The sequence below is a fragment of the Salminus brasiliensis genome, chromosome 4 (assembly GCF_030463535.1).
Source record: "Salminus brasiliensis chromosome 4, fSalBra1.hap2, whole genome shotgun sequence".
In the NCBI taxonomy this organism is placed as follows: domain Eukaryota; kingdom Metazoa; phylum Chordata; class Actinopteri; order Characiformes; family Bryconidae; genus Salminus; species Salminus brasiliensis.
Window position 1 is genome coordinate 6,482,293 of NC_132881.1, and position 15,929 is coordinate 6,498,221.

General features: G+C 39.5%; 1 protein-coding gene across 4 annotated transcripts in view; it reads right to left on the bottom strand.

Annotated features, from left to right (window-relative positions):
- mdga1 (MAM domain containing glycosylphosphatidylinositol anchor 1) overlaps positions 1-15,929 on the bottom strand; it is a 238,769-nt gene that overhangs the window by 89,190 nt on the left and 133,650 nt on the right. For all 4 annotated transcript variants that reach the window (XM_072677420.1, XM_072677419.1, XM_072677416.1 and 1 more), the window contains exon 7: positions 426-695. In XM_072677420.1, the coding sequence (XP_072533521.1) occupies positions 426-695 (270 nt within the window). The remainder of the gene's footprint in view (positions 1-425; positions 696-15,929) is intronic.

The window sequence follows — 15,929 nt, forward strand, 5'->3', positions numbered from 1 at the left end:
ACAGTTCAAGGGTTAGTTATTATGAGGTCTTTAAAAGTGACCTAGAATAAATTGTATTTATTTTGGTAGCTGAATAATAAGAGTTTGGTACATGGAAGCGACAAACCTGGAGACCCTGACTGGAGAAAGGATAAAAGCTGACTGGGGAAATCTAGAAGACTGCAGCATGCCGCAGTAAAGCTAGGTGAGGTAAAAGCCAACCTGGCTACACTCTCTTCAGCTTGCTAACCACAGCAAGACTAGGACAGCAAAATTATTGTATGACTCAGGCTAGGCTAGGCTGTGCCAAGTGGCTTCTGTGACCTGTGGCGGTGATGACACACAACTCCAGTGTGTAAGCATTGATGATCATTTGTGAAATGACACTGACTTTTGAAGGATGACAGAGACAATTTTGTAACTCGAACATGCTTATGCGGACTTACTTCTAACTATAAGGTTGACATTCCTCCTGGCCGGGTTGCCCACGTTGTTGACGGCAGTGCAGTTGTAGAATCCCGACTCAGCAGGTGTGACTGACCGAAGTGTGAGTGACCCACCGCGAACCACCGAGCGGCGTGGCAAGGAGTCAGGGTAGCGGGACCAGGTCACTGTGGGCATAGGGAAGCCCGCCGTCACTTCACAGGTCAGCGTCACATCCTTCCCCGGGTCCACAACGTACGTCTCATTCACTGATAGCCTCAGGGCAGGGGGGCCTGGCAAAGAGAGGGGGCACAAAGTTTTGGAATGAAATGAGAAAAGCTCAGTTTTATTACACTACCATTCAAAAGTTTGGAATAATTGTTCAAACATTTGAATCATCTTCCAAAAGCCAAATAATTTGTAATATGAACACAAATAAATATATGATCATATAACTGAAATATGTAAATATTATCATTGTAAACAAAATGACAAGTTATTAGTATCACAAGGCATGGGAAATTTTTGCACGTCTGAAAATGGAAAGTGCCTGATAACGAATGCTCTAATCTCCATTATGAGGTTATAGCAGGTAACAATATTTAAAGCGTAGGCCGATGAGAGTGAGGTGAGAGGAGGTGGGAGAATTTGGAGACTAAGTAACCCACTAAGCGTGAACTCTTCTGCAATTTAGTGATGAGGGTGAGAGAGAATGAGAGAGAAAAGGCGTTGGATTGAACAGAGTGATCACTCTGCTAGCACACTCCAATTCAATATATTTTTACTCCCAGGATTTAGTGTTTCACATTGCTAGGTTAATCCCATATCCTAACTTGGACCAGAAAGGTTGGTAGAGAATTCCACAATACAGTACTGAATATGAGAGAATTTACTTTCACCCAAATACCTGAAACAATGAATTATAGTTAGCTCGGAGATCAAACCTTAAGAAATGAGTCAACATGATTCAAGTAGACCTCCCCCTCCAATTCAGAGCAAGGTCAAAAAGAACCATATTTGGTTCCCTAAATAGTCTTTCAGTGGATTCTTTGACAGTGATTCTTTAAAACAATGGTACAATGTACAAAAAATGTGTATGAATGAAAAATATTAGGTTTAAATAAACTTGTAAATCCACACAACATTACATGTTTTTTTTTTCTTTTCCCTAGAACTGCAGATTCAAGCAAAGAACCAAATAATATGACCAATACACGTTGCCAAAGCAGCATGTAAAAGTTTGCCCACTCTGGTCACAGTTTCTATTACCATGGATAGTGAAAGTAAGAACAACCTGACCCGAATTCCAGAAAGAATAAAGTTAAAGATTTTAACCACAAATATTTTATTGTGTATATATTTTAAGCACAATTTCTTTATTTCCATATTTTACAGTTTCAAAATAAAAAAGGAAAAGAGCCTAAAGCAAAAATGTGGGCACCTTGCATAGTCAGTACTTAGTAACACCCCCTTTGGCAAGTAAACCCAGATTATAAACTCTCTTTGTAGCAGTTAAGGGTCTTTTAGTTCTCGTTAGGGTAGTTTCATCTATTCTTCCTCACAAAAGGCTTCTAGTTCTGGGAGATTATTGGGCCGGTTTGATGCACTGCTATTTTGAGGTCTATCCAGATATTTAAACAAGTTTAGGTCAGGGGACTCCGCTTTCGTCTCTTGACAGTCTGCTGTGGATTTTGAGATGTGTTTAGGATCATAACACTGCTGCTGAAGCCATCATCTCTTTATCTTTAGCTTTTTTTCATTCTTTTCTCTACCTGTTAAATGTTCCCTAAGCCACTGGCTTCCAACACAAGCCCAACACTTGGTAAAAGTTATCCGAGAGCTCCTGGAGTGCCCAAATTTTTGCATGGTGCTTCATTCCATCCCACACTCCCTGCCTCAATAATTTTACAAAACATAAGAAACACACCAAACTTGCTTGAAATGTTGAAAATAATGTTTCATCTTTAACATTATACCATTTGGAGATCACTTAATGTCCTACTGTCTTAATTATTCACAGTAACAGAAATTTTGACGAGAGATTTTGCACAGTTTTGATTGCACTGTATGTTGGGGATAATCAACTGCTGGAGTACATGTGTTCTGTTTAGAAAGAGCTCACTCCCGTTCCACTATGTCCTATTTGACTAGCTGACTATTTTGTCGTGAATGTGAGCAAGGTACCACATATAGCTTTTGTTTGAGCAGGCAGTAAGAACAAACACAAAATCTCTATAACCCTTAGTCACGCCCTAGCAGGAAATAATGAAGTCAGGAACAAATGAAATGGGTACCCGCCAAACACAGAATCTGCTTTTGTATGTGGTCTTATGTAAAATGTTCGGTTGAAAAGGAAATTTATCCAGGTGATGTTACAAACCTTTGACCAAGGAGGCAAGGTCATTTTAAAAGATATGGTGGGTGGTAATGGCATGGCATTGGCTAACCTGAAGATGATCTATGCCGAGACTGACAGAATTTATCTTCAGAAGGTTCAGACTTTAGGCAAGGATAGCGTTCACACAGTACATAGAGACTATGAATTATGCCCAGTCCCTTTAATCACAATAATCAAGAATTTCAATTGCAAATAAGACTTTCAGATCAGAAAATTATCCAGCGAAGACAAAAAAAAAAGTGTTTGGTCATGAACCATGATTTTCGGCAAGTGGACAAATTTCAGTTAGTGTAATTTCCATCTAAAATGATCTGTTAAGGGTTTTGTGTTAGGTAGGGATTTTGCTGGAGACAAATCTGCATACTGATAATGAGGGTTAGCTAGGGATAGGGCATGTTTGAGTAGAAGTTGCTGCGGCAGCTTTCAACCAGAAAAGTGGCAATCCTCAGCAACTAGCAGGTCAACTTTTGAGTTTCATTTCCTATCCTCTGAATGGTCATTCTGCTTCTTTCCACTGTGAAATTGAAACTGAACAAAGACAACATAGGCTACATAAACTGGTCGTTCCAAGATAGCCATTACCTAACTTCCAGTGTTGTTAACCCTGGATACACTGCTATTAATGAAGTTAGCCAGTTAGTTTCTCAAGTTCCATAAAGGGTGATAGTGTGCTTTGTTTGAAATGAGATGATAACATTTTTCATGAGTGGTCAGAAAGCAAGGTCTTGTTTGTTCAGAAACCGCCTATAAGGATACCTGGGCATATCATCATAACCTATTTGTTTTGGATGATACATTGTCCCAGAAATAACTGCAATACTATTATGTTAAGGCCATTTTATGCCACTGATATAATAACTGATAATAACAGCATAATTACACCCTTTTAAAGAGCAATACGCTTTTAATTTCTGAGAATTTACAATATGTTGGGGCAAATTTGACACTGTGTTCTGTCTGTCAACAGTTTGCAGCATAATTGTAAATTCTCTTTGGCTATATAGCGAGTCATGCCATCTGTAAGCATGTGGTCATGTTAATTTACACTGTCCAGCAAAAGCATCAATAACAGACAACTGTGGGGAAGGCTGTGGGGACTTTTTTAACAAAGTCAACAGACTGGCAGGTTAATGCTGATGGACTTCAGCTTAAAGCCAACATTTTCTCACACTGGGGTTGTGGAATGGAGCTTTGAAATAAAGTCAAGTAGTACCAACTCTCCCAGTCTTTTTGGCTGTAATTACGCTTGATAAAAATACCTATTAGATTTAAGTAGCATCTTTACTGCACTGTTATTGGTGCACTGGTTTTTGTGCGCACTGCACTGTCTTACTACACAATAGCTGTCAACAGAGAGTGGACGAGAGAACAGAACAGCATGACTATAATACTGGTGCAGTATTACATTTGTAAATACATTGAGTGATCTAGAGGCCAGCAAAAATTATTGCCCAAGTCTATATATTGTACGATAAGTCAATAACAAATTTGAAAGAAATTAAAGTATGACTGTTTCTAAAATGTGCTTTGTGTAATGAGTTATCCCAGTTAACCCATCTTAAAGCATAGATGCTGACATCCACAAGACTGGAGAACCTGTGTCAAGAGGTTACAGTACACCATCACAACCCACAGCATTCCTAGTAGCATGGAATATAAGACAGGAAGTTAAAGAAACCAGCAAGAATATAGTTTTTCAAACCTTTAGAAAGTACTAATGAGAGCAAACACTCTCACTCAGATGAGACCGAACAAAAGTGTCACGCTGCCTCTGACCTGCAGCAAGGAGGAAAAAAAAGCTCCCCCTCACCTTTAGTTGGAACAGTGAATTTCATAAACACTCCACAAAGCAGAGTGACCTAAAAATCTTAGCCAACAGAGAGAGTGGGTGACGAGTGGAGACTGTTATGAGGGATCTCACCTCAATGAGCAAGGGACAAAGGGACAGAGAGAGGGAGGGAGAGTAAAAATGGAGAAAAGAGGATGGGTTTGTGCCAGGAACTGACAAAAAGGACAAGTCCAGGGGGACATTAATCTTCGGAGCGTGGCTTGCAGCTAAACTCGCATGGGCCTCAGCACAATATCAAACACCCAAACCACACCCGAGTGCAGATACGCAACATGCAAAGATACATCATGAAAACAAAAGTAGTCGCTACCTGCAGAAGCGTCTTCTAACTGATGATTGCTTACAGAGCCTAGTGAGATGTGAGCCAAAAAAATAATAAAATTAAATAAATAAATAAGAAAAACTGATGCCAGACACTAATTTCACCACAGGTCGTAGTGTAGACCAATTAAAACCGATCCACACATGCACCTCTCAGTCTAAGTGTTGTATTTCTAAAGAGCAGCAAAACTCATTTAGTGAGCTATAACTGCCTTGGCAGATGTTTTAACAGAATCTAGCATTTGAATATGAAATATCCAGTAATGATGATTGCCAAATAAACCATATTTATGGTTTGGAAAGTGATACAAATAAACATATTTTGATTCAGTCATGAAAGGACCAAAAGTGGGTTTAAAATCCATCATCGCTAATTTGAAGAAGCTTTAAAAGCTTGGAAAACAAAAAGCACTTGGCGGTGACCATATTAAACCAGCAAGAGTTCACATTCCATTCATTTCCAAATGTGGATACTTTCAGCAATTATTTCTGGATAACAATTATTTATTTATTTTCTTGGTGAAAAAACAAACAGAATTTTTTGTTTCAATGGGGTAAAATGAGAAGTGGAACACACGTACAGACACTAGATGACAATGTATACTAGGTATTGTATACGTCAAGTGTTATAAGCTAAATAAAGTAACATACGTACAATAAAATGAATTAATTAATTGCAGTGATAAAAAAGGAAAAAGCCTGTTACAATACTAATAACAATAACTGAGCACACTTGAATGATTTTACTTGATGCTCCCTGGAGTTTAGTGAATCATCTCCCATCATTGCAACTGATAGTTTTGGAAATAGAGGAAATGGAGAAGGGTTAAACCAAAACTGAAGACTACTTCTGAATGATTGCTGAGGTTGTAATATTGTGCTTTTTCTGTTGGTAAGTAGACTTTCAGGCACAAGGGATTGAGTTAATATGAACATGGACTTAATAAGAAGAATTAGCCTTGAAATAATGGCAACTCCACCGCCACCCGGACACAGAAATCATCATTTTATAAACCAGGACCACCAATACATACTTCAAAACATTCAAAGAAGTATTAATAGAAGCATGCGGACTGAGGCGACAGGATGATGTTAGAGAATTTAACACAAATACGACACGTCTGGCGAGAGGTCTCGTACAGCTCCCCCAAAGTTTCATAGTGCAGCTTTCTGGCCTGTTGCAACAACAGAGATGCTACTCCCCCTATTACAGTCAGTGCTGCATTTCAAAACTATACAACTGAATTTTATGTAATTCATCTGAGCATTAGCAAAATACTGTCTCTGTTACATAACTAGCAAGCTAAGGGCTGTCCACGGCTCTAAACCTGATGCTTAAGCCAGACAAAGCAATTAGGCACCAACAATTGTGTACTGATGTTACATTTAGCTAACAGAGCTTGCTTAGCTAACTCATAACCTCAGTAAGTCTAGCCTAGCACTCCTCACTGTGCCCTGTAGTCTTATAGTGTGCAACAGTGCCCAACTGGCAGGTAGGTGGGAGTGCACTGAGAGGTGTAGGAGAGGATATAGAGTAAATAAACTGATGGGCATTAACTCTTCTCGAATTTAGAGATGAGAGAATGAGAAAGTGCATGAGCGAGAGACAGAGAGAGAGAGAGAGAGAGAGAGAGAGAGAGAGATAGAGAGCAGCTGAATTGAATTGAGTGAGCGCACTTCAATTCAATATACTTTTAGTCCTGGATTTAGCGCTTCACGCAGTCAGGATAATCCCATATCCGCAATCCAAAATACAGAGGGCCATTCTTCAGAGCATGTTCTCATGGCCTATCGGCTTTACAGCTCACAGGACTTCAATCACTGTAATTGGAAAAGGACTTTGTGTACGTAAGTGCATGAACAGGAGAGAGGCAACGAGAGGAACAAAGAAAGAGATGAGTAGTCAGAGTGAGTCAGGATTAGTCCTGGGGGCTACTGGTAATGTCAATATAAACATATTTGTGCTGTATCTGGGGTATATCCGATAGATCAGATCCGTCTGAATGCACAGCTGCATTGACCATGAGTATTTGGCCTGAGAGTTCCCCCAGAGTCTTGCTCTAGAGACTCCATCATCGGAATACTGTAAAAAGGAGGCATGTTACAGTAGATAAAAGTGATTTTGAGCCTGAATGCACTTATATCTGCTCATTCTCCACTCGGAAAGCTGATTGTTCCTCAAAACGGTGGAGCGCGAAGGATGCTCTTAGCCTTCCTGCTGCCACAAGATTCCTTTATTTGTGCAGCAAATAAAAAAGAGATCACTGGGAGAAATGGATGAAGGGGGGGGGGGTGGAGGAGATTACAAAAGAAGGAATTTATCGTTTCAATTTTCCAAGATAGTGGGAAGGAGCGGTAGCAGATCACTGCTTGGTTGTCCCATGGTAACGGAATTGATGCGTTTTACAGGCTTTACTACAAGCAAGAGAACGAGAAAAAAAAACGAGAGAGAGAGAGAGAGAGAGAGAGAGAGAGAGAGAGAGAGAGAGAGAGAGAGAGAGAGAGAGAGACAGAGACAGAGAGAGAGAAATGCTTCATAGTCTATCTGAAAGGAGGAAATAAATTCAGAGAATGCATGGAAGATGAGTTTGACCACAAATCTAAAGGTTCCAAAAAGACTATTTAGGCAACAATTTAGAGAACCATATTTTGGTAAAAGGATTTTTTACTTTAAAAAAAATCCTTTTTTTAAAGTTTTGTATCTTAAAGGAAATTCAATTACAAGTCAAAAGGTGCTCCACAGGGATGTTTCCCAATGGTCCATTTTCATTTTTACAAAACATTTACTGCTGAGCTAAATAGGTTTAAAACCAAGAAGTCTAAGATTTCTGTACTAAACTGTACATTACTTGCCTTGTACCATCTGACAAATTGTGAGTGGTGAAGCCTCCGTTCTATTCTGCTCTATTTTTACCCTTTCAAGAAAACATGAAAATATACAAACTGTTATTTGCAGCACCTGTTGAGGAAAAAAACCTTCCCAACCCACTTGAATAAAAATGCCCACTCAGCCACCTTCAAACCTTTGCAGTCACGATTGCAATCTCACATATAGATATATCTGTTGGATAGGTCACGGTTAAAAATAAAAAAAAAGCATGTAATGGCACATTTTAGTAACACAAACATCTGTGTTAGTTGTTGATTAACATGAATCCATTCTATTCAGTTCAGCAATTTGAATTGGACTACATACCGTCTTCATTACAGTAAGCTGACCAGGCTTCAATAATATTCAGAAATAGAGTCAGGGTCCACATCTTGAAAGGGTCCACATCCAAAGAATATGCTCATAGAAACATTCCCAGAGTGACGCTATGTGCAAGTCTGCATTGTCTTAGCAGTGCTGATCTTTCCTACTCTGGAGAATAAATGACCGGGTAAAACATACTGTACAGTGGCTCAGGTTTGCCAGCTGTGAGGTGGCAGGAGGCAGATTTTGTCAGATGGCTGATTTGAGACCAGAGGGAGGTTTCCCAATAGTGCACACACAAGGGTTTTGCTTGTGGGGCCAGATATAAGCAACTGCAGATCCGATGATTGTCCGTTCAAACAGATGTATGTAACTACAAGTATGCAAGTTACTGGGAGGTGTAGCCACTTTGCCAAGCTCTGGCAAAGTCTGGAAGAAGATCAAATGGTCACCCTCAGCTGAGTGGACATTGCTTTGGATGGTCAGGAAAAAGAAAACCCTTTTGGAGGAAAGTATTGAGTTTGCGGTAGAGGTACGTTTGGAGTTTAGGTATTGCTTCCAACCCCAGGACCACTGAGACAACTGTGCTGAAACTTGGACAAATTTGAGTGATCTCAAACATACACCAAAAGTGGTTGTGGAATGGGCCTTTGTAGTGGTATTCCCAAAGTTGTGCCACTGTACCACACTAGTGACATAAAAAGGTGAGGCTGCGGGAGCCAAGGTCTTCTTAACAGGCTGCGATACAAGCTTGTTGGAAGTCATCATGCAAGAAAAAGAAAAAAAACAACAGGCATTTGAGAGTTTGTTCTGACCACTTGCGAGTTACTTGCTTTGCACAATGCGAGAGCTTAGCACCAAAACCACGAGAGTTCACAACCCTGGCTGAATACTCTCTTATTTTCTGCACTTTTAACAGTTGACTTTTTCAAAGAATGTAATGATGCCTCTCCTTTAATAGTGTGGAATCCAAGCCAAGAACCATTTAAGTACCTTTGTTTAAGCCAAGAAGGTTGAGCAACACCACCGCACGATTCAAGAGACATGAAGAACGAGCCTCAAGGCAAAGTCACCGGAGCGAAGAACAAAAGTTGCAACCCAGCTTTTAAATAGACAATGAAGAAACAAACGTGTGAAATATAAATGACAAACCTAACGGAGAGCAGAGGCATGGAGAGCCTACTAAACTGAAACCATGGAAACTGTAGGAGCGTACCCCCCAAACACGCATCCATGTACAACGTATCGTTGACAAAGTTCGACCATCCATTCTCAAACGCCACAAAGAGTTAGGGCATGCCGAAGGTAACTATAATTAAACCTGGCTGGAAAAAATAGCTAAATAAATAAGATTAGCAGCGTGGTAAGCAAAGGCAAGGTCAAGGAAGAGTGTCTGAAATGGTAATAATCCAAACTCATTCATCACGCTTGTTCTTCTCATAAAGCTGTTCTGCTTCAGGAGTCTGTTCAGCGATCATTCAGCCATTACAGTGGCCCATCCTTCAATCAGAGTCGCTCTGTGGCAGTGTTAAACAATCACACACATAGACGCTCACAGGCGCTGACAAAGACAACATCCAGGATTAACGAGGCTCTTCGCAGCCGTGTGGTGCCCGGCAACAGATAGAAAGTAATTAGTACTCAGCAATGTTAGACACGACAACAGCATCATTAACGCAATTTATCGCCGCTGATTTTAACGACGCCTGTCTCAATTAGCACCACTGAATTAATAGTACCATGTTGCCAGTAAGCGCATGGACCACTTCTGTTTTCTTTTATTATTTGTTTTTTTTACCCCCACTGGTCCCGTCTGTCAAAGTCAGATGCATGCCGTCACTCTTGCTTAGCTTACATTAAATACTGGTATGCATATTTATCATTTCCATCTCTGGTTCAGTATGCATGCTTTTTTCCCCCCTTCTTTTACTTATGTACTTTACATAAGTGCAGGAGTCCATTTCTAGAGCTGAATTCTAAACAGCTAAAAAGGTAAATGTCCTTTTCCCAAGGGGAAATGTTGTGCATACACACGCACATGCGAGCGAGCATGCACACGCTGGCACACCCATTCATTCTCATTACATTTGATGGCATATTAGTAATCAGTGCAGAGTGTATTGAAAGTAAAGGATGGCTGCGGTATGCTGGTATAATGAGAAGCCTTCTGATCAATAGAAGATAGAGCCCAATGTTCAGGCACTTCCATATCTTTCCACAGGACGTTTTAAATCAGGACATATAGATGAGATGGCAGGACCGGTCCCACAAAGCTAATGACGAGACTGGGGATAAGGGGAATGGCGGGTGTTAAAGGTAACATATAGAAGGCTCCACCGTTAGGCATCCATCTAATAAAGAGAGTGCCTACCTTCTGCTTCTTCATTGGTCCTCGTCCATCTCATTTTACACTTAAATGAACTAGAGGATGGAGTATGTGTCAGTGACCAGCGAACCAGCAAGCTCTATATGTGTGTGGGTGTGCACATATTCGTTTTCATGCACTGAAAGACAGGGCCAGCCTACATTGTCAGGACCAGTAATACGCTGTACATATGAACATACACACACCGATCAGCCAATACTTATCACTCACAGATGAATCTAACAATGTTGATTATCTCGTAACACCACCACATGTTAAGGTCTGGGATTATTATATTCAGTGACTAAATACGTCACTGACAATTCCTATTGTGTTGGATGTGGAGGGAAAAAAGGTCAATTGTGGAGACCTGAGCGAATTTGACAATGGCCGAACTGTTATGGCAAGACGACTGGGTCAGAGCATCTCCAAAACGGCAAGGCTTTTGGGAAGCAGTGGCGGAGGGACGAACCAGTAAGCAGTGACAAGGTGTTGAACGCCTGAGGCTCATCGATGCCAGAGGGCCACTGAAGGCTATCGTGTCTGGTGCAAACCAACAAAGGGGCTACTTTGTTAGAAGTCATTAGCAATGGTAATGGTGTCAAACACAGCGTATCCCACGGGGTAACATTTTACTTGGATGGTCCAACGTAGATATCACAGACGTCCAACTGACATTCAACTAACTTTCAACAGAGTATCTATTAAATACAACTAAACTCTAAAAGTTAAATGTAAATATGCAGCTACTGAATATAGCCTTACACTTAACCTTATCAACCTTTTCAGGGAAGATTTAAGATTAGGGTTAGGATTTAGGGTTGATTAAGGTTAGAGCTACATTCCGTTGACAGTCATTTACATTTAACATGGAGTTGAGTATATTCAATATATTATATTAAATGTTGGTTAAATGTTACGTGAGCATCTACAATGGACCATCCAAGTAAAGTGATACTTCCCACTGTATTGTCTATGGGGCTGCACACCCTCAGGCAAGTTCAACCTTCAACCTTTTTCTTCTAAAAACCTTTCCTTGAAGGTTCTTCAAAGTTTGATGAACCTCCAAAAGTTTCTCAAGGATCTTTTCTCAACAGTGTATGTAACAAAAGCAGGACAATATTAGTGGTCTTCACTGTCAACAGAAAATGAGATTCCCTTAATGGAGACTTGTCTTGTCTTGACTTTTCTTTTTTAAGTTTTGAAATTTGTAACGGCTGAAATGGTTATCTTGATAGATTAATAAGCAACCACAAATTCTGACAATGCATAAACACAACCATAACTGTAATTTGACCCAGCTAATAACAGCTAATGACAGAGACACAGTGAGACTTTCCCAAGTAAACAAAATGATTATCTCACTAACCAAGACAAATTAACCTTTGCCACAAGCAAGCAATGTACTTCATAAAATGGTTAACAAAAAAGGTTATTGGCTTAAATTATTATTATTATTATTATTATTTTTTACAAAACATTACAAAATGTTTTGTAAAAACATTACATTAGACCACTGAGCCACTCGAAGCCCTACATGCGGTACATTTCTGCCAAATTTCTGCTAAAGGTCTTGAATAGGCCACATTAATGATTTATGCTATAAGGGTTGTGCTCAACATGAACATTAGATGAAACTGTTATCTGATTATGTGCCTAAACATGACAGTACTAGTGGCATACTAAGATGCAAACACTGACTTCAAAAGATGCAAAGTTATCTGAAGATCAGGCTTAACTTCTAAATTTAAAATGGGTAATAACATACGTGTGATACATGAGGTACTTTCAATTAAGCAGCTATGAATTATAGTACTGGGTGAAAACAGTCATGATAAATAAACCCACCGGCTGCCATTAGCAAGCTCTTATCCACAAACATCCAAACACTCCAGGTAACAAAGCTCACAGCACAAGCCAAAGGGAAACTATTTGAGCAAGCCATTGATCACCTCATTTCAATTGGACTTTTATCTAGCAAGATCAGTAGCCATATAGCTAAACCATCTGAGTGTTAGCAGTTTCATTAAGGCCTGCTAGCTGCATCTTTATCAGATAAAGAAACTGCAACATGCCTTTCAAATGTGAAAATAGCCAGCTAAATTTTTTCTGGACTTTACATAATGACTATGATGTTCTGTGGGGTGGAAAAAATGATATTGAACTCTTCACTCTTTAATGGTTCCTGACTTGAATACATTAGTGGTGGAGAAAAACTAACTGGTGTAGAACCTTTACATTATGTGAAGCGTCTTTAAACTTTAAAAAGCTTATTCGCACTCTCACATCTCATTTACAAGCATGATTATTTAACGTTCCAGGGAGCCTAAATCCATTTTTCGTTCTAATTAGGTTAATTCTGCTCTTGTGGGCACAGAATATGTACATGTTCAAAGTACAATCCATGAGCATCATTCCAATAACCAATAAATGACTGGTGCTAGAATACAGTCAAGGGTGCGCTGGGACACATCATCAGTGAAGAACCCTGGAGCTATCTGCAGGCTCTCTCAGCAGCCTCCGTGGTGTTCTTGATGAATCTTTTTCTACTTGTCCCAGTGATGCTAAGCAGGGTGCACGCTGTGCAGAGTTTATTTGTTCGTCTGCTGTGCAGCTTTCACAAAAGCACTGTGCTTTCTTGGGAGATACAGGTCCATGTTGCTTTCAATGATAGTTGTGACGCTCTCTGCTACTGCCCTGGGCACCTGGGCATGGCACAAAAAGTAGCAGTTTAGATTACTGATATTTCACCATGGCTCTTCATTTTTGTCATAAACTAGAAGGTCCTCATCTTCAGTGATACTTGCATAAGCAGTACTCTTACCAGTCACAAGCCTGCCTGCCATTAGTCTGTGTCCATTCAACCATCTACCCATTCATTATCCATGTTTTCATACTGGTTAGTATAATGAATAAAATATAAATCAAGTGCTTTTTCATATGAATAAAGTTTAGGCTTGAGTTAAGGCTGGGTCATTAACAAAAACACCTGTCCAAATGTTTGGGGATACCACTTGTATCCCCAAACACATTCAGCTACTTTAGGTAGCACAAATTGCTGACACAGATGTGCAAATGAACACAACAGAATTACACGCCATAGTATACATGTAAAATGTTGCTGGGAGTCAGTTTTTGATAGTAGTCAAAACTCATATTATTATTATTAGATGTATTTTTTTTTTTAACTATTTCTGACCGATAGCTGCATGTGTGTCTAAGTGGGTGGGGGCTTGGGATGTATGGGTGGGATGGGTTGTTGGAGGTGAGTAGGAAAGGGAATCCTGAGCAGGGCTTTATGGTCCTGTTATTTGCGAAAGGAGGATTTAGTGTAGCATCTCTGAGCGAGCCTCAAACCGATGTGAGGATTATTATATAAAAATCAATCAATCTGTGCCTTTGTGTGTGTAGCCTGTGTGTGTATATATCTGTCTGGCTGCTGGGGCCCTGACCTACTTGAAGAAGAATCTAATCCTGAAGCCATTCATGCCACAAGGACAGATGAGAAAAATACCTCTATATCCCTGTGACACAAACCCACTAATAAATCAGCGGGCAAAGTGTCTGACCTTGTTATCAGCAATGTACTATAAAATCAAATAAAGAGTAAAAACATCTGCTTTCCTGTAATGTGTTCTGTGGAAACTAAATTTGTATTTATTTTTTTTATTTCTATAAACATCTTTTTTAATTTTTCCAATTCTGTAGTCAACACAGTCCTTTTCTATTCGGTCTGTATACACGTCAAAAACCATCCGCGAGTATATTGTTTGATATTTGAATACAATATTTTAAAATGGCACATTTTCTTTTAAACGGTTCTTTAATTAAATGCATAATATGTAAACAGTATACCAGATGGCATGCTTTGAGGTTTCATATTTATGTAAATTTAGTAGCGAAATACCTCGAGCTTGTGCATTTCTTAAGTACTTCAGTATATATTTTTTTCTTCTATAGCTTACACATGGAAGAAAATATTATTGATATCTATAAGCAAAAATTCTAGCACTAGTACACCAGTACAGTACATCTATATCAAATGGGTTTACTCTTCCTATTTAAACACATTTTAGTACTTACATACCTGTAGCATATACATAAAACACGTTTAGTTTTTATTCATATAGTACATTAGTAATTTTAACTTTGACAAGTTAGAATGTTTCAGAATTTAAAGTGTAGACATTAAATGTTTATTTTTCATTTTCAAGTATATTTTAGTGATATATGCATAGCCAACAAATACATTTTGACAAAGTACATTTTAGTACCCAAATGTCTACAAGCTTTATAAGCTTATACACGAAAATAGGTGATTGTTTTAGTACCTGTATATTTATTACATTTTTATTTATTCTGATAAAAAGGTATGTTTTAATATTTGCCTTTGTATATGTACGTAATTCAATATTTGTTCTTATATTAAAATAAGTCATTTGTACATATAGGTATGTTTTAATATTTTAATGCCTGTAGCCTGTGCATACAATTATTTTCTTATATTTTCCAAATACTGCTAAATATTAGTATTGAATAAATCAACTTCTAACTATCTGTCTTTCATTTAACTGCATCATTTTACAGCAACTTTAGAAGCCACTCAGGTGAAATATTTATGCACCTCTTCTACCGCCAGTGCCGGTACGTGTTCCAGCAGAATCCCTGCTCCATCAGACTGAGACAGGAGTGTGACATACATGCATACACAGATCTGCCTCTAGGTCATCCATCAGAGTGGTGAGTGTGAGTGGCACTAAGAATGAATCCTGCCAGGGGCAAAACTCGTGGCATACATGCTTACACTGGCCTGCATGATCTGTGTGCAGCAGCAGGTCTGTGTGTTGTGGGATGATGAAGGGAGTTTGTGTGTATTTTTGTATGAGCAGCTCCCACTCCGTTGGCTGTAGGAGCAGCAGACTGATGTCTAGCCCGGCAGGGAGTGTGTGTGTGTGTATATATAAAGTTGATGGCAGTGTAACTGTGGCCCAGTATTGATGGAGTGCAGTCAGAAAACTGTATCGACCTGTCACTGGAGCACGAAAGACCTCTAGACTTCTCAACCCCCTCCCCTTTCTTTCCCCCTCTCACCACCGCAAACTGGACACTCTGTGCAAGACAGTGTCTAAAACCTCAAACCATGCTTGTTTTGTTTTTTTGTTTGTTTGTTTGTTTTTAAGGGTGCCCAAAGCGTGACAATTTGTGTATTGCTACTCTGTGGCTTCCAGCACTGCTCAGTTTCTCTGAGCACCACATCCAAACCCTAATCTCTCTTTTTCCTTGCTGTTGAGCATGTTTACCCCTTGTCAGTCACACCTGGGCCAACACTAAAAAGCACATGTAAGGCTGGTTTTAAAAGCAGTGTAAAAGCAGTACATGCTCATATATTTGTCTGACAAGG